The sequence below is a fragment of the Rhododendron vialii genome, chromosome 13a, assembly GCF_030253575.1.
Source record: "Rhododendron vialii isolate Sample 1 chromosome 13a, ASM3025357v1".
Classification (NCBI taxonomy): domain Eukaryota; kingdom Viridiplantae; phylum Streptophyta; class Magnoliopsida; order Ericales; family Ericaceae; genus Rhododendron; species Rhododendron vialii.
In genome coordinates this window covers 19,470,206-19,495,359 of record NC_080569.1, presented here as the reverse complement: position 1 = coordinate 19,495,359, position 25,154 = coordinate 19,470,206, and the positions used below count along the sequence as shown (strand labels likewise).

The 25,154-nt window shown below is 39.7% G+C and overlaps 1 protein-coding gene and 1 long non-coding RNA gene across 3 annotated transcripts; one reads left to right on the top strand and one right to left on the bottom strand.

Annotated features, from left to right (window-relative positions):
- Positions 1–1,662: 1,662 nt before the first annotated feature.
- On the bottom strand, positions 1,663–15,423 carry LOC131315188 (DNA replication licensing factor MCM6). The gene is made up of 18 exons (XM_058344298.1): positions 14,937–15,423; positions 14,651–14,803; positions 13,905–14,030; positions 13,618–13,780; positions 13,269–13,462; positions 12,983–13,178; positions 12,800–12,877; positions 11,559–11,788; positions 11,290–11,404; positions 6,262–6,336; positions 5,990–6,130; positions 5,641–5,844; positions 5,407–5,568; positions 5,265–5,320; positions 5,042–5,178; positions 4,821–4,946; positions 2,286–2,416; positions 1,663–2,173 (listed from the first exon to the last, which is right to left on the bottom strand). Exons 1-18 carry the CDS (start codon positions 15,014–15,016, stop codon positions 2,030–2,032), a joined length of 2,511 nt encoding a protein of 836 aa, XP_058200281.1. The 5' UTR covers positions 15,017–15,423; the 3' UTR covers positions 1,663–2,029.
- Positions 7,204–10,158, top strand: LOC131315191 (uncharacterized). 2 transcript variants are annotated; one of them, XR_009196625.1, is made up of 2 exons: positions 7,204–8,529; positions 9,869–10,158. It is a non-coding gene; the product is annotated as an uncharacterized LOC131315191 (long non-coding RNA). The 2 variants fall into 2 exon arrangements; XR_009196626.1 differs by having other exon boundaries at positions 9,849–10,158.
- Positions 15,424–25,154: the final 9,731 nt, after the last annotated feature.

The window sequence follows — 25,154 nt, the reverse complement described above, 5'->3', positions numbered from 1 at the left end:
GATATGCTACATCGTGCAGCGTTGTACAACACCGCACGACGTAGTGTATTAGACCGTGCATTATTTTGTTTCTTGTACATACTCCTTATGTTATTCTGTTTAGTCTGTTTATTGTTTTTTGTGCGGGTACATTCTATAGTCAAGTTTCATGTTAAAAGTCATTTTTTTATTTTATTAAATCTTTTAACATTTCAAAGAGCTTTTAACATTGCTTTACATGAGGAGATGAACAAAAGGGTCTCGTAAATCATTTTTCAAATTTTTGGGAAATCTAAAAAACTATTTTGGGAACCTATGATTTGTTTTGTCATGTAAAAACGAACTGATGCTGGAGTGTGTAGACAGGTGCACCGCACGGTATTTTACTTACACCGTGCGACGTGTTCGAGTTGTCGTGCGGTATTTCACATGATATTGGCGGACTGCTGTAATGCTGTTATTTCATTTTCTGTACATTGCTCATCCATTTCATATTGTACAGTTTGCACTACAAGCACGCCAATGTGTTATATTAAACCACATGTCCCTTTCCCGTACATGTTTTAAAGTTAAGTTTTTCAAATGATATTAAATCTCCCATTTAAAATGCTTAGTAAAGACCGGGTTTTACCAGGCGAGTGGGATGCTTTTTCGACAAAACCTTACCCGCTCGTAACGTGGCTCCCAGATCCAAAATCTCAACGTTTTCGATAGACCAAAGTCTTTTTTTCTCTGAAACAAACTCTCGGTTTCTCGGATCATCCATCTCAAAAATCCGGGTGGCGACTCTTCGATCGCACCGGACGGGGAGCCCACAAACAATAAAAATAAATAAATAAACTTGAACCGAAAAAACTACAGTAACTTCATTATCACTAGAATCACAAAGTTTGAACGTGGAAACGGAAATCAACAAGGAAATAAGAACAATGCTAGGCTATATTAGGCTATCAAATGGGAATGAAAACTCAACGTATTGAGCTTGGGACACTAAGGACAACGGAAATAAAAAGAGGTACTGGACTAAACTGATAAATGAAGTGCTGGACTCCGTGTCGGAACCGCTTCCAAGTATTTAGTTCTTGTTTTAATACGCGAACCGAAATGCTATTGGTACATACAATCTGTGCATAGATTGTGCACAAATTTTGTGATGGGACCCACCAAGGATCCCACATAAATAATCTGAGCCGTTCATTAAATGTAAAACATTTTTTCAAGGGTTCTTGTAAAAAATTAGCTCAATCCAGTACCTATAGATACTTGATCTAATCATTTAACTTTTCATTACCCGAAAATTTGAATGAAAATTTAAATGATTGGATCAAGCACTTATAGCTATTACATTGAGCTGATTTTTTACGGGAACTCTTGAAAAAATATTTTATATTTAATGAACAATTCGGATCATTTGTGTGGAACCTGTACAAAATCTGTGCACAATTTGTACACAGACTGTATGTACCAGTAGCATGGTTCATAGGCGAATGATCTAACTGACAAAGGCCTGGAATTTTGCTGCATGGTTGCCGGAAATTCTGCCAAGTGTTTCATGTTGTGTAAAACTGATGAAACGTAAATGTCCTCAACTATTTCATTTCATCCGGACTGCACGAAGTTGATAGCCCAAAAGAAAAACGAACCTAATTAAGAAAAGAGAGAACCTATAGGAACCATGTCCTCTTATATCTTGCCTAGTTCTACATTAAAAGATAGGAAACAATAAATAGCAGTTGCGTAATTAAACCTTGCACTTTACAACCAATGAGGTCATTAGTGGCTTCTTGGCATATCACCAAACCAAAGCTCCAATGGATTCCACACCAGACCATCACTTTGTTTAAGACATGTTACATTAGTGGCTTCTTGGCATATCACCAAACCAAAGCTCACATGGATTCCACACCAGACCATCACTTTGTTTAAGACATGTTACAATTGAACCACATAATACTTGACTTTGGCTACAGAGTTAACATTGAAATCACATTGAGAATGGAAGCCCTGGATATGGGTGTTGGATTCCATCAGTAAAATCATTTTCCTTGAATTAATCTACCACATAATTCGGCGCTACAGCCAGAATCCTGTCGTTTCTAGACGAAGACTGCCTAGCATTGTTGTCACTTGCCTCTGCTGCTGCTTGCATACCATCATCCACCACTATCAGATGCCCTTCCCTTCTTACCAAACTCTGCGTTTTTTCATGTATTTTTCTTTTGGTTATGAATGATTCAGGCTTACAAGTTCAAAGAAATGAGCGAGGAATTCAATCTGAAATATCGAATAAACCTTTTTGGGTTTACCTCTATGATAGCTTTGACTTTTGAAACTTCAGTTGCAGCCTCCTCCATGGAAGTGTAGTTATTTTTCTCATTCTGTTGACTCACATACCATTGTATTAAATCCCTCTGTCTCATTCCAGCCAGCCCAGTCCCTGCACACGAGGCAGCCTTAAGGCATTGTTCCAATACCATGAACTTTGTTAATAAAAACAAGAGAATACACCAAAATAAAAGCAAAATTTTGTACTCGCTATTGATTTGAGGTTCTTAGCTTGGTGTAAATCAAAGCTTCAACTACGAGGACATGCTGCAAGGCTTGTCAAACAAGCGTCCAAATATGTTTATTAACTTGTCTTAATTATATGGTAGTGTCACTTAGGACTTGAAAGCACTTCAGACACTCGAGGAACAGATTTATTGATTCAGCAGATGTCCAATATATTGCATGTTTGAAGAAAGTAAATGTGGGAAGTCAAACAGTGTGGAACTTTTTGCTGGGTAAACAATGCGGAATTATATCCCCTATTAGCAACATTTCTACCTTCGGAAATCCGAGTCTACAACTTCTAAGAACTGTCGTGGAATTGAACTTCGAGTTAAGAACTGAGTTTTTGGATGAAACAAAGATCCCAACAAGTTATCTATTCTAATACCTGTTTTTGAAGACCCGTCACCAAAGTGATTTCCGTAATTACCCCCACCACAAATAGTTTCTACGGCATGTCCGAAGATAACTGTCAGGGTTCAAGTGTAAAATCACTCTCCCGTCGACTGCCACATCCCACTTCCCCCCTCAAATTTTCAACTCCGCGTGACTTCCCCAACTTCCTTCATTCTTCTGCCCAATTTTTGAAACTTCTTCATCACCAAGAGAAAACTTCATCTTCCGATGCCAAATTCTTACCAATTCATGCAACAACTAAATCAAGATGGTAGTGTGTGAGGTAGAATTGCTTCAAATGGTCCCATGGTAAGTTTTCCATTCACTTTTTTTTTTACAAAGTTCTTAAGTTTGTCCGCTTTCGGCTCTTACCCGAAGTAGGAAAAATTACACCCGCATCCAAAGTCTCATGCTTTAAATTTTAACCCTGTCTTATACTAATTCATTTCTTTTAATTCTGAAGCATCATTATAAAGCCAAAAAGTGGTTCAATTTTGTTATTAACCACTAATACTAATGTTCAGTTGATCACCAAGGCCGGATAGCATTTCTTTGTAATTTTTGTTATCTTAATTTGTTGTGCATTTTTTAATACCGCAATTAAAAAATAACTAGAGGCCAAGACACATGCGATGTGTGTGCAAGCCGAATTTTGACATGATATGCCAAATAGCTTTCTCCTTATTGTTTGTTTAATCGAATTTTGACAAAATATGCAAAATTTGCTACACACTGTTGTTGCGAGCCCCGGCCTCTATCTATGTTTACAGCTCACTGTCGTTGCAAGCCAAAAACATGGTAAAAGAGAGAGGACCTAAACACTGTCTCTTTAAGATGCTGTAACCAAAAATAAAAATAAAAAATTTGTTTGTGCTAAAAGAACCTGCAAAATCCTGGCTTCTACCCATTCCTTTTAACTTTTAAGTGGGAAATGGAGGTAATTATTCGTTATTGTGCGGCTTATTATCGCATTAAAAGAAAATTGTTTATATAATTTTGATACGAGTCTATGCAGATTAGAAAGATAGGCATCTACCGTTCAAAATGAATATTTTCCGGAAGAGCTAACACAATTGATTTACAAAATCTGATAGAAGAGTACTTAGGTTTAGCTCGTGGAAAAAATGGTGGTGGTGGCGTTAGCATGGTAATGTGTGTGTGTATACACTAATACACGTATATAAAGAGTCCCTTTCTTATAAGGACCTCCTAATTTTAATAAAATGTGGACCTTCCTTTCTCGTTCGAATTTCGATGATCCGAGCCGCTCAATGTGTTCAAAACGTGATTTTAAGAGTACACTCCAGGAATCAGCAAAAAAAAAAAGACCGGGAAGGGCTTCGTCCGAGCAGTTTTTGTTTGTTTTTTATCGAACGGTTCAAATAAAAACTGCTCAAATCAAGCCCTTCCCAGTCATTTTTTTTTCCGATTTCTTGCAGGTACCCTTAAAATCACGTTCTGAATACATTGAGCGGCTCGGATCATCGAAATCCGATCGGGAAAGGCGAGAAATGGGGAGGTCCACATATAAGGTCCTCATTTTAAGGTCCTTACCTGAAGATTTCTCTCTCTCTCTCTCTCTCTCTCTCTCTCTCTCTCTATATATATATATATATATATATATATATATATATATATGGCAATTGTTATCACAACAGATAAATATTTCAATTGGTGCGATGCTTATTGAATTGTCGTTTATCTGTCACACAGTAAGTTAATACTAGAGGCTGGGGCACACGCAACAAATCGAATTGTCAAAATATGCACAATAGCTTCCCATTCTTTGTTTGATTGAATTTTCACAAATTTTTTAAAAATCTGACTTCGCGTGTGCCCCGACCTCTAGTATACATTTATACAAAACTATAGATGACAAGGGCTCAGGTTTTTACCTTCTCTGGATACAGTTTCTTCATGCTGTCTAAGTCGCATGACAAGGGCTTGAGTGACCCTCTGAAAATATTCATCGCTTATTACAAGCTTCTTTCCTTGTCGATTTGCAGGCTCTGCTCCACTTTCTGCATGATCAGAGGGTGGTAAACATTCGTCTAGTTACTGAGCAAGTCCTGAATCAAGAAATGAATGAGAACTAAAACAAGTGATATGGTCCCACCTGGATTCCCTGAAGCTGGTTCAGGTGCAGCACTACTTGGATGAGCTTCATCTTGACCAGCTCCATTATTTTCAGCGCCACCGTCATCACGATTCTCTTCTTGAAATTCAGACAGGTCAATCTCGCTTGACTCCACACTGCAAATAAAAGCTAACATCTGATCATGACCATACACACACACACAGAGGGAGGGAGATGTTGGATGTATTTCGTATTTTCTTGCCTTATTATTGACGTTTTCAGCAGTCTAACAGCAACACGTACATGGCGAGGGTGCACCTACACATAGATAATGATCTTGTTGAGCATTTGTATGCACATAAGATGTCAACATTCAACTTCATGAGTTTTGGTAATTAAAGCACCTGAACATCCAGATAACTTCGAGCAATGGCCTCTGAAAGCCTGATCAATGCCTCCAGCTGCCTTACTGTCATACGGTAAGCAACTCTACTCCCGGGAGTTGTATCACCTCTACGAAGTGCAACATAAGAATCCACCAGTAATTTCCTGGCTTCTGGATGTAGCTGCATGAGTTTTTAGAACTGGGTCAAAAAGAGTCAGAAAAGAACATCTCATTTACAGGACACCAAAGCAACCTTTGGTTTCAGAGTTTTGGCATATGCAATGTAACGCTTCAATTGGACCGTAGTGAATTCAGGAGCAAGTGCATCTTCGCGTTTCTGATGAACTCTCACGATGTGATGAGCGATATGGTAATCTGTTTGGTCATCTGGATCATCAATCATAACGTATACTAGATCAAACCTTGAAAAGATAGCAGGTGGCAGAGCCACATTATACTGCAGACAAATAAACCAGTAGTCAATACACAAAAATGACCAAGACCAGTCTATTGCCAAAGTGGCCAGACACAAAGACTATGGCAAAAAATCATGTTCGAAATCGGCCAAACCAAATGCAGGTTACATACAAGCATATTCTTACCTTTAGAGGTTTTGATTTGTCATAGCGTCCCCCAGTGGGATTGGCTGCAGCCAAAATTGATGTTCGTGCATTTAGTGTTGCTTGTATTCCTGCTTTGGTTATGCTTATCGTCTGCTGCTCCATTGCTTCGTGAATTGCAACCTTCAAGTTAATTTTTATATCATGGATCAGGGGGTTGCCACATGCATAACATTCTGAAGAAGGGGAGGGGGAGAGGCAGGGGGGAGCTTTGAACAAATGCAAAAGAAAACGATACATGAAACAAAAATAACCTGATCTCTGATGTCCATCTTGTCAAATTCATCAATGCAGCAAATGCCATTGTCAGCGAGCATTAGTGCGCCTGCCTGAGATTATAGAACACCACTCATCAGCAATCCTAAATCAAGTACTACAAAATAGGAGTCTAGTTCCTAGTCCTCATATCACTATCACTCTCGTTTTCGAATGTTCGCAAATCACACCTTCTGACTTCCAAAGATGTGCAAAATGTGAAATTCATACAGTTATGCTAGCTGAGTATAGTTGACGTCTTCAGTTTCTGGTCTTTTGATTCCTTGTTGCATGACATACAACATCTATACATGGTTTGCATCCTTTTCCTGAAGACTATGTTAAGTGGACTTGAGACATTGTCCAATATGTGTCCAGGTCAGATAATTCCCCTGTCCAAGGACTCTGGTACATGTTAAAATACTTAATTTGGAGAATGTGTTTTGTATGCAAGATAGAATGGTCTTTGCAAGTTATTTATGTTCCATGGACTCTTCAAAATAAATCAAGAACCTATGTCAGACACTACTACACTTGATGCATGTACAAGGATGTGGGCTTTTTTTATTTTTTTTAAATGGATGGCATTCCCTTTAATGCCTTCTTTTTAATATAATTATTTACTTATCAAAAAAGAAAAAAAGAATGTACAAGGATGTGGGATATGTACTTGAGATACTTCTCATCAAGTATGTATCGTAAGATTGGCATTCACACGATCATGCTTGTATATTTTGTTGCATAATTACTGCAAAATGAGTTTTTTTTTTTTGGGGTACTGTTACATAAAACATCATTTCCTTGTACAATAAAATTTCAAACTATAAGACTATTATCCATGTGCTGTAGGGCAATTAAGAAAAAGAAGAAGATTAAAAGGACTCTACGCATCTCCATGCCCTCGGAAGTAGTCAGGCATCCCCGTACCAATACTATTGTTATAATAGTGGTGTTATGATGTTATTAATGTTTATTTGCAAGGGTAGTATTGTCCTTTCATGTAATAGGGTTTACTTAGGGTTTCTATGTTCTCCCTATATAATAATGTAATGGCCTCTTATAACATAGATACTGAATAATAGAATTTCTCTGTTCTAGTCTTACCACATGGTATCAGAGCCATAAGGTTCAGTGACCTGTGGTTTTTAATTTGCCAGCAGGCGGCCTAGTCTTTTGCCGCCGTCCGCCGGACCACTCATTTGCTTCTTCTTTTGATCTTTTCGATCCCTAGCCGCTGTTGCGCACACTGTTCACCTTACTGTTCATCGCGCACTGTCCATTGTGTTACTGTTCACCACACTATTCGCTGGTTACTGTTCACCATACTGTTCACTCTCCGGTTTATCCAGTCTTTAGGGTTTTAAAGAGCCAAGGTAGTTTTTTCTTTTACACTTCAGTCCCTCAAGTTTGTTTTATTGTAGTTTGGTCCCTAAACTTTGCAGTATTTGTTTTGGTCCCTGTTTTTGTAGCAATGTGACAGTTTGGTCCCTTGTGGATATTTCTCGGCTTTGGTAAATTTATGGGTGAGTGTTTGTCTTGTTGTTTGGTAGTTGAATCCCCATTTGTTGTGCCACAGGCACCTTGTCTTGTTGTGATCCTTGTTGGATCTGTTGGTGTGATCCTTGTTGGATCCTTTGTCTATCTCTCCCCGTATTTGGGGTTTGCACATGAGGGGGAATGTTGGAACTTCTCCCATATTTCTCCATTTGCAATTATGTTCGTTGTTCAATTGCATCTGTTCGGGTACAGAAGTACTAGTGATTTTTCATTTTGGATGGGATCGAAGTTGCATTACCGGGTGGATTTTTTGGCTTTGCCTTTTGAATTGTAGAGACCCGTAATTTAAGATTTCTTGACTTGATTAACTAAATGTGGACTTGGACGTCTTAATATGAATAATGACGTGAATAATGTGTTTTGGGGTTTAGTGTGTAATGATATGGAAGTTTGAGGAGTTGGTGTAGTGTAATGTTAAATGGAGGGGTGATAGTGTAAATAGCTATGTATATATGTGTGTGTTGGACACTAGGGAAATTCACTTTCCCTTCTTCCTCTTTCAACTCATGCCTCTCTTCTCTCTCTCTCTCTTGAGCTCAACATTTCACAATACATCAAACCCACCAAGATCCACTACATAACCTTAGTATTCAAGTGTTCTTAAGCTCCGAAGTCACGTGGCTTGGCTTAGAGAGAGAGCATTTCATTGGATTTCAAGTTTGAAGTTCTAGGGTTCGATCGATCTTGGATCTTTGCTTCCAATCTTTGAGGTAGGGATTTCTAACCTTCTTTATATGTTTATGAGTAGATTTGGTCATGAATTCTTGTATTGGTTTGTTGTTTGGAGTTCACCCTTGAAAGCTGAAAATCGTCCTGTGAAACCCAGCTAATACATGTACCTCTGTTTGTACTGGTACATGTACTGTCAAAGAATTTTCGGTTCTATTCAGCTAGTACATGTACCTCGGTTTGTATTGATATATGTACTGTTAGAAATTCTCGATTCTGTTCAGCTAGTACATGTACCTCTATTTGTACTGGTACATGTACCACCTAGAAATTTTCAGCAAAGTTCCTTCTTCCATGGTTTGGACCCCCGTTCACTTCTAACACATTCTCAACACCTCTAAACCACTTTATAACATTGAAATACACACTCCTATGAACATTTGAACATCCATCTTCCTTATATTCATAGTGAGCTAGATTTGGACTTGAAAGGCCTTGATTGAGCTTATGCCCAATGGTTTTTAATGAGAGTTGTCTTTTCTTTCTCTCTTATCCCTATGGTTGTTTGTTAGTTGGACTTGTGGCTCGTTTGATTGGGCTATATGTTATATTCTTATGAGCATGAGCACCTTATTGTACATTTGGCATGTGGTATGAAGGTAAATTAAAGTGAAAGATATACCGATTATTGAAAGGAGAAGTAATGACGTGTCATGGGCAATTAATGATAAAGAAGTGAAATACATGAGCTCTTTAATACATAATCGAAGTATGGTGACGTGAAATGTTGATTCGAGGATAAATCTATGGTAAATTACAAACACACATAACGAAATGGATAGTTTGTTGAGGGAACGAGAAGCATATAGTAGGAGAGTTGTTTTCTCCTGAATTTGGGTTGAGATACGAAAGGTGTGAAATGGACATACAGGGTCTCAAATACCCGGAACATGGGACGGATATACGGGGTCCTAGTACCTGGAATGTGATATGGATGTATGGGGTCATGACTACCCAGAACGTGGAGTGGGTATACGGGGTCCTAATACCCGGAATGTATCTAGATACACCATTTGGTTTGTCGCTAGTAAAAGAGATACTCGAGCTTATATTTAAGATCAACGGGGGATATACGGGGTCCTTAAGACCCGGAATGTGAATCACTTAATACGGAAGCTTGTGAAATGAAACTTTGAAATAAAAGGAATTAGATAGATGACAATGGGTTGAGTAATAATAATGAAGTGTTCCTTTTGAGTTCTTGGGTTTCCGGTATGATGTTTGTATCTTATCGTATACTCCATTGTTATCTGAAACTTCATTTCTCATCTGTAGAGATTTTTCTACTGGGCTAGTGTAGCTCAACCCTTCATTTTTCAGGTATTAATCAAGGACAATAGCATGGAGTGTTTGGCATGCATCAAGTGACAAACTTTTGAAAGCTTACATTGAGGATTCCTTTGTTTCATCTGTGTAAATCATGTTTTGGTGATGGAAGGGTAATCTAATCTCATTTAGTTCGACTGAGTTTGACTAAAGACACTTAATTTATTTTCTTTAATTCGTACTTATGTTAATTTGGGGCTTTGAGCCATGAATGTAATCTTTTGGAAACTCTTAGAGGTTGGACTATAATTTGATGACAAGGAAATGAAAAACTCTTTTAGGTACGATTTATATCGTTGTGAGAATTTTATTTAAGGAAATGTTATTTTATTTATGTTTAAAATCGAGGGCGTGACATGAATTGCTTCAGTCGAAGATATCAGTCGGAGCATCTCATTTTCATCTTGGCAAACTCAGGATGCTCTGCTCGCATCATGTGTTTGAGGGTGAGTGTTAGAATAGTGGTGGTATGATGTTATTAATATTTAGTTGCAAGGGTAGTATTGTCCTCTCATGTAATAGGGTTTACTTAGGGTTTCTATGTTTTCCCTATATAATGATGTAATGGCCTCTTGTAACACATATACTGAATAATAGAATTTCTCTCTTCTAGTCTTACTACAACCATGATCAAAACTTAATTTGTTTGATCAATTTATTCAGACACCCTTTGTCAAGTCTTTTATAGATGCTCGTTGAACTGCTAGCAAAAAAATAAATAAAATGTGACCTAGCAATATTTTCTAGGATTCAAAAGAATCTTCCTCTTAACCAAGACAAACTAAATGTAATCCTTAACTAAAATACAGCAAGAAAACCATATCCTAAGTCTCCAATACGAATAGCCCATGGGGCAGTCCTTCCTGTTCCCGATCACTTTAATTAAAAGTTTCATGGGTTCGAACCCTAGATACCACCCATTTCCGAGTCCATATAACTATGGTAAAGTATCATGGGACATTACAAATAAAATGTAGGAGTTCTTGATAGTTATATAATAAACTTGAATAGTTAAAAATGTTGGTTGGGAGAATGTCCAACTACAAATATCGGCAGCAGATATCCCATACTCCTACCCAGTGTCGAGTGTTCGACATGGGGACTTGCTACGAGAAGTTTTCATCTAACAGCCATACTACTTGTGTCAACTCTCAATTGACATAACAACTTCATACCACATGAGAGGATTGTGATCTACTCTCTATTATGATGTTCATGTTAAGTAAAATCTCTTCCCATGGTTTTTAACAGCCGTAGTATTTGCGTCTAAACTATTGTTATAACTTATACAGAAAAGGAAAAGAAGAAGTAATGGGTCATTTAAATGAAAAAATTGGAGTCCCCTAGTTCGTGCAATACGATTGACAACGGTACACCATAACTCAAAGATAACAAATGAACAACATTAATGCTACCTCGATACAAAACTCCCCAGTTTCTGGTTCTTTTGCCACCGTTGCAGTCAATCCAGCAGCTGAGGAAGACTTTCCAGAAGTGTAGACAGATCTTGGAACTAAACTCGAAGCATACCTATAAGGCAGAGAGAGCAGTATTACTATGATTTAATTATAAAGGAAACCATCAAGCATAAAAAAAAATTTATTAAAAGATATCTACTCTCAAGCACAAACTAAAAACATTGAAAAAAGGAGAAAACAAAGGAAAGAAAAATAAGTAGGTATACTTGAGGAACTGAGACTTTGCACAGCTGGGATCGCCAACAATACAGACATTGATGTCCCCTCTCAGGTTGATTCCTTCATGAGTGGTCTTGTGAACACCACCCAAAAGCATAAGCAGGATAGCTCTCTTGATATCTTGGTGGCCAAAAACAGTTGGCGCAATGCTGTCAACAAGCTTATTAAAGAAGTCAGGAGTATTTCTCATTTGCTGGACTTCATCAAGCTCTTCTGGCTGCAACGCAATCACAATAAAGAAAAACAAAACATTGGAGAATGTAGGCATTTTCTCTAGATAGCTTAATGAAAATGACTAATGTGGCACAATAAAAGCCATTGGGTGACTGTAATGAGGGAAAGCCCCTAAAAAAAACATATACCCACAAGCTGTCAAGTCCGTTACAAGACATAAGGGAAGACAATCAATCATACGGAAGTGAACTTCTGGAGTCCCCAAGATAAATTCAAGGAGGCTGAGCGAATAAAGTGCTGCTAATAACTTGCCTTTTTACTTGGAATGGAATGAATCTTCTGGGATTTTGGAAACTAGAAGCTGGTGATACTGGTTCTGAATTATTGGTCTTGGACCATCTCCCTTTCTTTCTGCTAGTTCTATTCTTTGCCTACTGTGCCACAGTGGGGCTTGCCCAGTTTGGTTGTGCTGCTTTGCTTTGTTTGATTGAAAGCTTCTTTTTTTTATACAAAAACTTCTGGATTTCAATTAAAATGCGTAAAAAGCATGAGTTCCAAGCAAGTACTCTACAAACTCTGTACATGAGAATTGAGTATCTCTACTTAGGAGGTTTAGCACACTATGAGTACTCTAGCCCACAGTATTGATATGAGATCACGTACTCTTGTTACCAGAAGTAGAAAACACAAATTCATCACTATCTTTACTAGACATTTTTGCAGGGGCATCTCCTCTGTTTATTGTCATCTTGCAAAAGTCACAGTTTTTTGCCTCACTCTAGTGTCAAAAGGTCAAAAAAATAGCATTCATGCACCAGTAGGCAGTGCCATTTTGCCAGAATTTCCTTTCACCAACAACCATGGCAAGGAATTTAGCTGATATGTTAAGTTTGTCAAAGTTGGACCAGAGATTTTCCCAACTAGTGGCTGCACTTTTGCTCATTTCTGCCAAATTTTGGGAATGACAATGGGTTTGCCAAACTAGTTGAGACCACTAAAGGCATACACTACTCATTATGTTGTAAAGAACTGATATTGAGTGAAAGAAACCGACCGTGAACTGCTGGTTACCCTCGTCATCAGCATCCTTCTTTCTATTTCTAACGTCCGTGTCCCTTCTGCCATCAGAGACCTGAAACAGGACACAGAGACGTCATAAATTTGGAAAATCCAAGACCGTACATAAAACAAAATAAGCCAATGAGATTGCTAAACAAACAACCAATAAGGAGTCAACCTGAACAGAGTTGGCAATAAAGGCAAGGCGATAGGAGAGGTCTCTCACTCCCAATGCTCGAAGACCTCGGACACCTTCGTTGCCAGAGGCAGTATCCTTGCGCTGAGAGGCCTCCCGACGGCATTCAGCCCTCTCTCCTGGAGAGGCTAAAGCCATTATGTCTGGTATCACAACCACAGTACCCGTAAATATGACCCTGTACAAGAATGAACAAGCACAATACATATTGAGGAAGCTGCATCATAGAAAATAAATGTTGGTTCTCATTACTAATAGAAATTCTTACGTGTCACCAGCTCTGGCCTGCTCCACAATGTCATGGCGAAGGATGATGTCCAATGATCGGGGAAGCGACCCTGCGGGAATTTCTTTGGAGGTTTCCTGCATCCTAACTCTCTGCCAATCTGCGAATTTGCTCTCTTGCCTAAGCAATGCCCATTTTGCCTTGTTGTTGCAGGTTGCATTCATGCAAATTATGGGCTGCAACCAATATGGAAGAACGCACCAATACAATTCATAAAAACTATGTTTTAATATCCATGGTGGAAAAGTGATGGACTTGATACCAAAATATAGGACACGAAAAAAGTGAAGGCAGTGAAAAAATGTATGGTTGAGGGAGGAAAACTAGTAACCTCAGTGTACTTGAACTGCTGTTCTACATTCTTGATGACATTTCCACATTCTAGACACTTGAAAGTTCCCTGGAGGAGCTCAGGTCGAACCTCACTGGTGCGAGTGACAACTCCACTCACAGATACCAATTTTCCAATGTCAGCAGTCGCCAAATCCCTCAATCTGCCCAAATTTTATCGGGGATTAGAGACAACAGCACATATATGAACAACAATTTCCTTGAGGCTCAAAGGGGATGAAATCTATGCAGAATTTGCAAAAATGTGTGTGCAACATGTGATCATACCTCTTCAACAAAGGGAGGTTAAAGAAGGCAACATTTACGTCCTTGTTGGGGTTGTCGTCCGTGATGAACGTGGGTTTCTGTTCCATCACAAATCTCTTGCAGGAATTCTTCAGGTATGGCTCCAACCTAAAAAAGAACACTTCCGGAAATTCAAGTCCATAAATATGTTTACGCCTGCACATAGGGCCGGCTCAAGATAATTGGAGGCCTAAAGACACAATCTAACTAACTAGATCTTTATAGTAAAGTATTGCTAGCAAATCGTTTTCTATTGATAGTAGTAATACAGCCACCCTTTTTTTGTACTTCAGAAAAATAGTACAGCTAACCCACTTCAATCTATTTTGTGACATTCTTGATCTTTAATAGGATTTTATAAGTTTTAATTTTGAAAAGCTCCTTTCTGCAAAATCAACATTTACCATCCGAATATACCTTTTTCAACAATTGAAAAACAAGTACTTATGAATAGACCCTAATCTCATGTTTCTCTTTTTACATTATAGAGGCGTATCTTGGCCTTCTTTTTTAATTATAGAGGCCTTTTTATGCTATTTTCCATATACAGGTATGTATAATAGATATACAATATTGGGGCCTAAAGCATAGGCCTGCCTGCATACTCCTACTGAAGAGTAGAAGAATTGAGCCAATAATGTACAGATAGATATGTCTATACTAATATATACTATCTAACAATGAAGTTAAACATAGGAGCTTATGGGAACAAGTGAATACTACAGTACCTGAGGTATTCATCGGAAATAGCCTTTTGAAGGAGATCATTGAAGCGCATGACATGAGAGAAGTCAATGAACATGGTGTTGGACTCACTGGGTCTCATGGCTTCAATCTCTGATTCGTAGAACGGCTCCCTCGAGGTCTGATCCAGCCTAAAGCTGCATAATAAACACACACACACATAATTTTTACTCAATTCAACACACAACGCCCCAAAAAACGCAGGAAAAATTACAATTTCAGATCCAACCACAAATCATACCCTTCGGTAAAAATAATCAGTTAAGTTACCTCTTGAGGAATTCGAGGAAAATGTTCTCGACGCGAACTGCTTTCTCGTCCACGAAGTACCCACCGCCATAGCTATCCATTTTTATCTCAAATGGCTCCTACAATCTTCCGAGTAAAGACCAGAAAAAATTAGATAAGAAAAAGAAGCCCTAACAAGTAACAACTTCTCCGGATTCAAACTCTCTCTCTCTCTCTCTCTCTCGCTTTGCGGCGACTCTGTGTCTGACTGGCGGGAAATGAAGCCAGGGCATAGCCAACGGTTTCCCGCCAAAACGGTGGACCCGGGCGAATGACCTGAAGAAACCCCGTGTTCGGCCCGAACTCTGTAGGGCTGTTTGAGTTCAGTCTGGGTTTGGCCCAATAGTCTTATGGGCCGAATTTTATTGGGCGCAAAGGACTTCTTGGCCTATTGGACCAACTCAATCTGTTCGTTGGATATCTATTTCAAAGTTATTCTTCTTTGGGGTTCTTCCAGGCCGAGCCCGTTTTGTCACTGCATATCCGTCCAACCCCACCCCGTGCCACGCCCTTTCCGCCCAAGCCCCGTTTCAAGTAGTTATGTAACAAAGACCCCCACCTTTATTACTAGCGTGCATCTCGACAGAGGAGGGAGATGGCTTCGGCGACCTGCCTCAATTTCGAGCTCCTCTAGTATTGAATGTATTGTCATCGCCTTGGCCCACCGCCGCGATACACATCGCCACCTTCCCCATCACGACAATAAACCCCCGTTCTCCTCCTCTTCGGCCTTCCACTCCTCCAGCTTCTTTCTTCTTCTTTCTTGTTCTCGGCCTTTCGCCCGGCCTTCCACTCTCCTCCGATGCCGAACTCACGGAGGACAGAAGGCTCTGGTCGAACATCAGGTACAGTGGCTTGATCTGGCCATTGTGGAGCAAATCCTTGGCGGAGATCAGGGATTCATCGATGTTGCCTACGCACGAGAAGGAGATATCATCTTCTCCGTCGTAGTCGTTGGATTCTTCATTGAGTACAGAGGCTTGATTTGTTGTTTGTAAAATTCGAGCTTAATTGTGATAGAACTCACTTGTGAAATGTAATCCAAGAACTGAAAGAATGGAACTTTTATTGTTGTTTGAAAGAGAGAATTACAGGAAAGATATGGAGGAAATGAGAGAAATACAGGAGTCCTCGAGATAGAGAAAGAAGAGAGAAAGAAAAGAAACAACCAACAACCTACCCTTTGTTCCCACCCTCCTTCCACTTATAACAACCTAACCGACTGACACCTTAAAATTACACATTAATCCTGACTACAAACTACTATTACACTTGACTCCCCTATTCTTATCATTGCTACCCTCTTTAAGAACAACCTTGTCCTCAAGGTTGAAAATGGGGAAAGCGCTGCTGTAAATCATACCAATTCTCCCAAGTTGCATCTTCCAGAATGGAATTAGTCCATTGAACCAAAACTTCAGTACAGAGCCTGTTATTACGTTTGACCAACTTCATGTCTAGTATAGCTAAGGGTTCCAATTGGATCTGACCCTCTACCCCCACCAAGGTAAGTTCAGTTTGAACCACAACATCAGTTCCCAACTGTTGCTTGAGAAGAGAAATGTGAAAAACTGGGTGAATTTTAGAAGGAGGGGGAAGTTCAAGTTCATAAGCAACAGAGCCAACTCTTTTCACCACACGATAAGGGCCAAAATATTTGGGGGCCAGCTTAGCATTTCGTCGAAAAGCTACAGTCACTTGTCTGAAAGGTTGAAGCTTGAGGTACACCCAATCCCCCACTTCAAAAGTCCTTTCTGTCCTGTGTTGGTCTGCAAGTTGCTTCATTTTATTTTGTGAAGCAACCAGGTTTTCCTTGAGAAGTTTGAGAATAGTGGCTCTGTCGTGTAACATGTGATCAGCTGCTGCTACTATCGTTCCTCCAGAAACATAATGCATCAGATTGGGTGGTGGTTGGCCATACAAGACTTCATAGAGGGTGATCCCAGTAGAGACGTGGAAAGTGGTGTTGTACCACCATTCTGCCAACGATAACCATTTAACCCAAGCAGAAGGCCTGTCACTTGTTAGACATCTCAAGTAATTTTTCACACACCTGTTGACCACCTCAGTCTGCCCATCAGACTGGGGGTGGTAAGATGTACTCATGCATAAGGTGGTTCCTTGTAAATGAAATAACTCTTGCCAAAAATGGCTAGTAAACACTGTGTCCCTATCTGAGACAATAATCTGTGGCATACCATGGAGTTTGAAAATGTTATCTAAGAAAACTTGGGCTACCATAGCAGCAGTGTATGGGTGAGTAAGTGGTATAAAATGGGCATACTTACTTAGTCTGTCCACTACTACAAAGATCACAGTTTTATTGCTTGAATTGGGCAAACCTTCAACAAAATCCATGGAAATGTCACTCCATAATTTGTTAGGAACTGACAAAGGTTGGAGTAGCCCAGGGGCAGCCACAGTCTCATTTTTATGCCTCTGACAGATATCACAGTGGGCCACATATTGCAGCACAACATGTTTCATCCCTTTCCAGAAAAAGCTTGCTTCAACCTCTGATAAGTCCTCTCACCCCCCAGAATGGCCCCCAACAGGGCTTGCATGATGTTCCTCGATCAGTTAAAGTCAAAATTGGGTATCATTTCCCACCACCAGTCTGGATTTAAAATAGAGCATCTGATGTTGCCATGAATAGGAAGGATGTTTGTCAGGATTCTGCTGTAAATCGTGGTTGATTTTTTGAAGGTTTTGGTCTTGTGCCCAACTGGTTTGGAGGTCCTTTACCCAATGACTAAGAACCACAGTCAAAGCTGTAATAGTGCCTTGGTCTCCAACTGCACCTGTCCCAAAGACTTCTTCCCTTACCCTGGATAAGGCATCTGCTGCCACATTGGTTTTGCTCGTTTTGTAAACAATTTCATAATCAAAACCCATTAGTTTGGATAACCACTTTTGTTGCATTGGAGTGGTCACTCTTTGTTCCAAGAGAAACTTGAGACTCTGATGATCAGTTTTAATGAGAAACTGCCTCCCCAATAAGTAGTGTCTCCATTTAGTGACTAACATAACTACTGTCAAAAGTTCTTTTTCATAAGTAGAAAGTCCCAACCTAGTAGGTGACAGGGCTTTGCTATAAAAAGCAATGGGCCTACCCTCCTGCATTAGCACTACTCCCACTCCTATCCCTGAAGCATCACATTCCAATACAAAGGGTTTGGTGTAGTTAGGTAATGTCAGGACTGGGGCTGTGGACATTGCAGCTTTGAGTTTTTGAAAAGCAAAGTCAGCCTCGACAGTCCACCTAAAAGCATCCTTCCTAAGCATAAGATTCAGAGGTTGACATATTTTCCAATAGTCCTTGATAAACCTCTTAGAGCTTTAATGGACTGAGGCCTATGCCAACTCATCATGCTTTCAATCTTAGCAGTGTCAGCTGCCACCCCTTGATAGCTTATGACATGTCCCAAGTATTCCACTTGCTGTTGCCCAAAGGCACACTTGGATAACTTGGCAAAAAGTTGGTGCTCCCTCAGTTTAGCTAGTGTTAAAGAGACATGGTGCAAATGGTCTGACCAAGTTTTACTAAAAATGAGAATGTCATCAAAGAAAACAAGCACAAACTGCCTGAGATAAGGCCTAAACACCTCATTCATGAGGCTCTGGAAGGTAGAAGGGGCATTTGTTAAGCCAAAAAGCATGACTAGAAATTCATAATGGCCCTCATAAGTCCTAAATGCAGTCTTGTCAATATCCTTGGGATGCATCCTGATCTGATGGTACCCAGACCTCAAATCTAGTTTAGAAAAGTAGTTTGCCCCATGTAGTTCATCTAACAACTCATCAATAATAGGTATGGGAAATTTATCCTTGATGGTGTCCTTGTTCAAAGCCCTATAGTCAATACACATTCGCCAAGTATTATCCTTCTTTTTGACTAACAAAACTGGTGATGAAAAGGGAGAAACACCATGTCTAATTACGCCAGAAACCATCATTTCCTTGACTAACTTCTCGATCTCATTTTTCTGGATGTAAGGGTATCTATAAGGTCTGATGTTTGGGGGTTGAACACCAGGCTTAAGGGGAATTTGGTGATCTTGGGATCTAGAAGGAGGAAGACAATTAGGTTCCATAAAAACATCTTCAAAAGCATGTAAAAGCTGAAGTAAGTCTGGATGGACCTCTTTTGAAGGTAGAGCTTGAATACTACACAGCTGAGCCAACATTCCTGAAGTATGTTTGTTTAATAATTGCTGCATCTTCTTGGCTTCCACAATCCGCACAGTTGTGTCAGAATTCCCAGAGAGAGTAAGCTCCTTCCCAGCAACTGAAAATTGCATCTGTAAATTTTTAAAATCCCAGAGAATTAGCCCCAAAGTGGACAACCATTGTACCCCCAACACCATGTCACAACCCCCTAAGGGCAGTATCCTCATTTCAGAATTGAAATCAATACCCTGCATGGTCCATTGAAGGTTTTTGATCAAGGCCTTGGTGCTGATTTTGGTGCCATCTGCCACCACAATTGTCAAAGGATTGGTTGGACAGATTTGAACCCCTGCCCTTTTAGCCACTCCTGGATCTAAGACGTTATGTGTGCTTCCAGAATCTATTAAAATATTGATCTTAGTTTTCTTGATAGCCCCTTTGATTCTCATGGTTTTATATGTTTGGAGGCCTGATATGGCATGTACTGAAATATGGAACTCTTATGTACTATCTTCTGGAGCCATTTCTTGTTGGCCCTCCACAAATTCTTCCTCATCATCCTCAACTTCAATCATATACTACTGTTTTTTCTTGCACACATGGCCTCTGAAATATTTCTCATCTCAACCAAAACACAATCCTTTGGCTCTCCTGTCTTCAAAGTCCTTGGGGGTTATCTTTTTTACCACTCCACCAAATTTAGCTGTCTTAGAACTTGAGGCTTGGGACGTTTGAGGAGTTTGGGAAAATGTGAGAACTGGTTTCATTGGGACCCTAGTCTTCTTGTTTAAAGCCTCAATTGTATCTTCTTGAAGTCGTGCCAATCCCATAGTTTGAGATATCGATCTTGGTTGGAACATCTGAATTCCACCTTTTATCTCCTCTTTCAACCCACTCACAAAACAACTGATAAAGAATTCTTCTGTAAGACCTGTGGTTTTGTTTGCTAATTCCTCGAACTTCTCTTGGTAATTTTTGACAGAATTCCACTGCCTGAGTTTGGTTAACTGCCCAATTGCATCCTCAAAAGCACTATCCCCAAATCTAAGCATCAAAACCCTAAAAAATTCCTTCCAAGAACGCAGGGTATGGGATTTTTCAAACCATCTATACCAATGCATGGCTTTATCTTCCATGTGTAGAGAAGCTAAACGTAATTTCTGGGTTTCTTCTATGGCATTTAACTTAAAGAATTTCTCGCATTTGTAAATCCAAGCCTCAGGGTCTTCCCCAAAAAATTTTGGAAAATCTAATTTCGGTTGAAACATGCGAAAGGAACTCTGATTATGACTAGGGTTTGGAAGTATGGGGGACGAAAGAGATGAAGATACCTTTTCTTGGATCTGCTCATACTTCGAATTCAAAGTAATGATCAAATTCTTGATTCCTTCCATCGTGTCTTTGAAGCCCTCAATCAATGCTGCTTGTTGATTTGTAATGTCGGTCAAACGCTGAATGGATTCATTGGTAGTGTCTGACAATTTCCGAACTGATTCATCCAATCGCTTGATCTCCTGAGCACGGGCGTTATCCGCCATTTGTGCGTTCTCCACAGTCAGAGGAGCGTGGCTCTGATACCACTGATAGAACTCACTTGTGAAATGTAATTCAAGAACTGAAAGAATGGAACTTTTATTGTTGTTTGAAAGGGAGAATTACAGGAAAGATATGGAGGAAAGGAGAGAGATACAGGAGTTCTCGAGATAGAGAAAGAAGACAGAAAGAAAAGAAACAACCACAACCTACCCTCCGTTCCCACCCCCCTTCCACTTATAACAACCTAACTGACTGACACTTCAAAATTACACATTAATCCTGACTACAAACTACCATTACACTTGACTCCCCTATTCTTATCAAATTGGGGTCTAGAAAGAGAGACGAATTTTTTTATTTTTTATTTTTCACATGAGAGAGAGGAATTTGAAAGGTCCAAAACGGGAATTGTTTGTGCAACATAGATGAGGGAAAATAAAAGGAATTAAAAGTGCTGTGGAGTTAGCATTGGTGCATGTGTGCAGGTTTTGTATTTTTATCCGAATAGTGTTTGTTTGTTTGTGAATTATTTTAGAGGGGTGTGAATTCTGAATTTAGGGTTGTGAATTGTGTAATATGGGGTGGGTGTGAATTCGGGTGTGTGAACTTTGCAAAGACATGTGAATTTTAGGGGGTGTGAAATCTTGCAAAGGGGTATGAATTCTACAAATGATTGTGAATTCTGGGCGATGTGAATTCTAGGGTTGTAAAAAGTGACAAGGGCAAAATAGTAAAAATATCTTAAAAAATAGTCTTGATAGGATAACATGACAAAAAAAGGTTGGGATGGAACCCCAACCAAAAAATGGTACCGGCCTGTCATTTTCCCGATTCTTTTTTTAACTCAGGTGTCTGAACTAGTTTTTGCACACCTCGATAATCCTAAGCCCATTCCCAGACTTTAGAGTAGGACCAATTAAGCACCCTGTTCTTAGTTACCAAGGTCGGCCAAACAACTATTGAAAAGGGTTTGTAGTGGGCCGAAATAACCACAGTTTGGAAAGGTAAGACAGGTCAAGGTCAAACCTAACACCTGCTATGTACACGTCACCCCCTAGACTCTCCAGATGTCTTAGTTTGTTTATAACGTCATTACAGATCTTAGGAAGGCATTCTACCGTTCTGTCGAGCGCTCGCCGACCCCCAACGGCTTTCCCGATCGTACGCTCATCACCTTGCATTTTCACCGATTGATCACTCGTCACACCCATATTACATTCAACGGGATATGCTATCATTCGAAAGGCACATTGAAGTTCAGTGAAAATATCTCCTTAGGGGATAATATTTGCCAATTGACGCTCAGGAATCATCTAGAAGCTTCCATTGATAGGCGAAATGAAGTGACTTCTCTGATATTGATGTATACAGTCTACAAGTTTGGGAAGGCGGCGTTCATTTAATGATCCTGACACGTGACGTCATTTGAGCGTTGTAACGCGCGTGGGAAGCACAGCCAACTTGAGCAACACTCCAAGCCTTGCCTATAAATATGAAACTACCACTTCATGTGTAAGGGTCAAAAAAAATCAAAAGAGTACTCTTCTCTCTCACCATACTTGCTAAACTTCTCTCTATCTTCTTCCTCCTCCACTAATTGACTTGATCGTCGGAGCTTCTACCCGAAGGAACATCCCCTCTAATTTGCAGGTACACATGCCACCATTCCATCTCTCCACCGTTCAACAAAAGGAAGAAAAGGGTTCAAGGCTGTTTCTGCACCCACATGGGCAATCAAAAAAGAAGTGGTGGTGTGATTCTTAACATGTTGGATGCCATTTTCCAAAATAATGGTGAGTCCTCGATGTAAAAGCCCACAGTTCTAATTCATCAAGACTAGATGTGCTTGAAAGCTTCCCATAGTATCCTAGAATCCAGGATACAAATGATGTCGATCATGTGTTAATGCTTTTTCAATTTTCTCCTAACCCAATCATTTAACGACTCAAAACTCTCGTAACGATAAAAGGAAACTAAATACATAATTCAGATTCCTTCTTCAACATGAAAATTCCCCTCCAACTTCAATGAAATGAGATTTGAGATCCAGTCTAACACTTTTCCTTGTGTACGGTCTGGTACCACATTTAGGTGTGTGTAAGAATTAAGGAGGTGATAGAATTAACTCACGCAGCCACCTAGCTAATTCGTAGCTCTAACACCACATGAGACATTGGAGGGAGTCCAACCTTAGATAAATTGGCAATAGGTAAAAAAGGATCTGGAGACCTTAAAGTGCAGGGTACACTATGGGGATGTAGTGCAACATTCTAGCCGTACAAAGGTCTTTTAAAAGGTCTGGATTTAAAAAAAAGACTCTTTGCGGTCTTTTTAAATCCGGGCTAGACATTTTCTGTGAAGATTCTTTTTTTAAAATCCGGACCATTAATGATTGCTGAGATGGACGACTGAGATGCTGCACTACACCCTTTTAGTGAAATAAAAACACTACAAGATCCTCGGGTCCTAGGTGAAATAGAGGCCGTTCGAGAGCCTCATTTTTCGGAGTGTGCATTTTGCATTGTTAGATTGTGAGTGTTTGGGAGCCCAAGGTCAAAATGCATTCTGAAAATCACACAATAAAGCCTCATTTTGAAAATCGCACAATAAAGCCTTATGGAGGAACTTTGCATTCTGATTATCCATTCTCATTTTCCAATAACCCCTAACCTTTGTTGTTGGTCTAAACTTTAGTGATAATTAGTTTGTCTACTATTTTGTAAGCTCTATTATGATTTGAACTTATTTGAGATTATGTAAGAATTTGATCCCGGTCTTCTATGATTTTTTATTTATTTTTATCTCCGTCATGAAATAATGTTAATAACATTCTTTTAGATAATCTTTGAGACTTTCTCTAGAGAAAATAATTGGAGACTTTCAAATATGTGATACATGTATTTTGTGTGAAGCGGAAGGACCAACGATATTTTGATTAACAATGTTGAAAATATGTATGTCTAAAATAGTTATTCACTCATATTATAATACTATAATAAATAATCAATGGCAACATTGGTACTTACATAAATTAACCAATAATCCATTTTGACAATTATACTCCCGAACACCACCCTATCGCAAAATTCATTGTGCGTATATTCTCAAAAATTGCACCGATTAATAAGCCATTTTGACCACAATCCAAAAATCTACATTTCAAAATCCAAAATGCCAAATGTAAAAAAAATCAGGCTCCCAAGTGGCCCCATAGTCTTTAAATTATACTAATTAATTGAGTTTGAGTTAAACTTAGGTGAACAGTTCGAGTTAAAGTTTGACATATGCATTGGAAACAAAGCAAGCATAAAGGAAGCTATTAGTTCGAGTTAAATAGGCGAAAGCTATCAGAGAAATCTAAATTAGACCATTTCTGAGTTTCCTTTTATCACAAGGAAGTTGTGAAACTTGTAGCCACAATTACATCCCCAATCAGAGAAATCCAAATTAGACCATTTCTGAGTTTCCTTTTATCACAAGAAAGTTGTGAAATTCGTAGCCACAATTACGTCCCCAAACAAGTCGAGCTGAGCTTTAACGTGCTCAAGCTTGTTTATTAAGTTTTTAACGAATCTGAGCTTGAGCTCAGTGACAACTTAACAAGTCGAGCTCGAGCCGAGCGGACCTTGGCTTGACTCGAGCTCGAGCTTGTTCACCAGCGTTAACGGACCAACGAAAAATGTATATATATCCTCGCATAGGCCTAATACAACCAAAAATATTTTGATTGTGAATGTATATATCTTTCATTTTCCTATACTCAACAAGAAAATAATCTCAATTTTAGAATAATAATATGTAATATGTTTTTGTAAGAATTCTGCATCAGGGTATCAAAATGCTAATGCTAATTGTAATAATTAACGTAAAAAGTCTACTAAGTCTTGGCCTGCGAGCCAACTCGAGCCGAGCCTTTACTGGCTTGTGTTCGGCTTGATAACGAAACGAGCCTAGAATTTGAGCTTGAGTTTGTTTGTTTATGTCTTGAGTCGAGCTCGAACAAGCTTTTACCGAGCCGAGTCTCGACGACTCTGCTCATTTGTAGCCCTAGCCACAATTAAAGCTGTTTTTAGGCCATGGTTGAGAAGGACTTGGAATGATTTGAAACCTCTTCTCTCTCACTCTCTAATGAGAGCTTCTCTCTCTAAACCCCAACTCTTCAATTTCTATTCTTGGCTTCTTCACCTGGCGGGGAGGCGATCTCTACCCTCCTCCCCCCGGGCTTCCCCTTCTGCTTTTTCCTTTCTTGTTTTGCAGTTGGGTGGATGGTGATTTGATGCGGTGAGCCTCGCTTCCGGTGCTTTCTCTGACTGTTTTTGGGGCTTGCGATATACGGCGGGCTCATGGCGGTTGGGTTGCTTGCGGCGGCGGCAGCTCCGGTGTCCGATTCCTGTTCGATGCCTCCTCTCCCTCTCCGATCTCCCCAATGTCGGGTTCATTCTCCTTGCCGCCCGTCATTGCTTCTGGGCATCGTCCTTTTCGCCTCTTTGGTCG

Coding starts and splice junctions, on each gene's coding strand:
- LOC131315188 (XM_058344298.1), bottom strand. CDS start 15,016: ATGGATAGCTATGGCGGTGGGTACTTCGTGGACGAGAAAGCAGTTCGC. Junction 12,878..12,982: donor TTATTGCCAACTCTGTTCAG/GTTGACTCCTTA, acceptor GTCCTGTTTCAG/GTCTCTGATGGCAGAAGGGA. Junction 4,947..5,041: donor ACCAGCTTCAGGGAATCCAG/GTGGGACCATAT, acceptor CTGATCATGCAG/AAAGTGGAGCAGAGCCTGCA.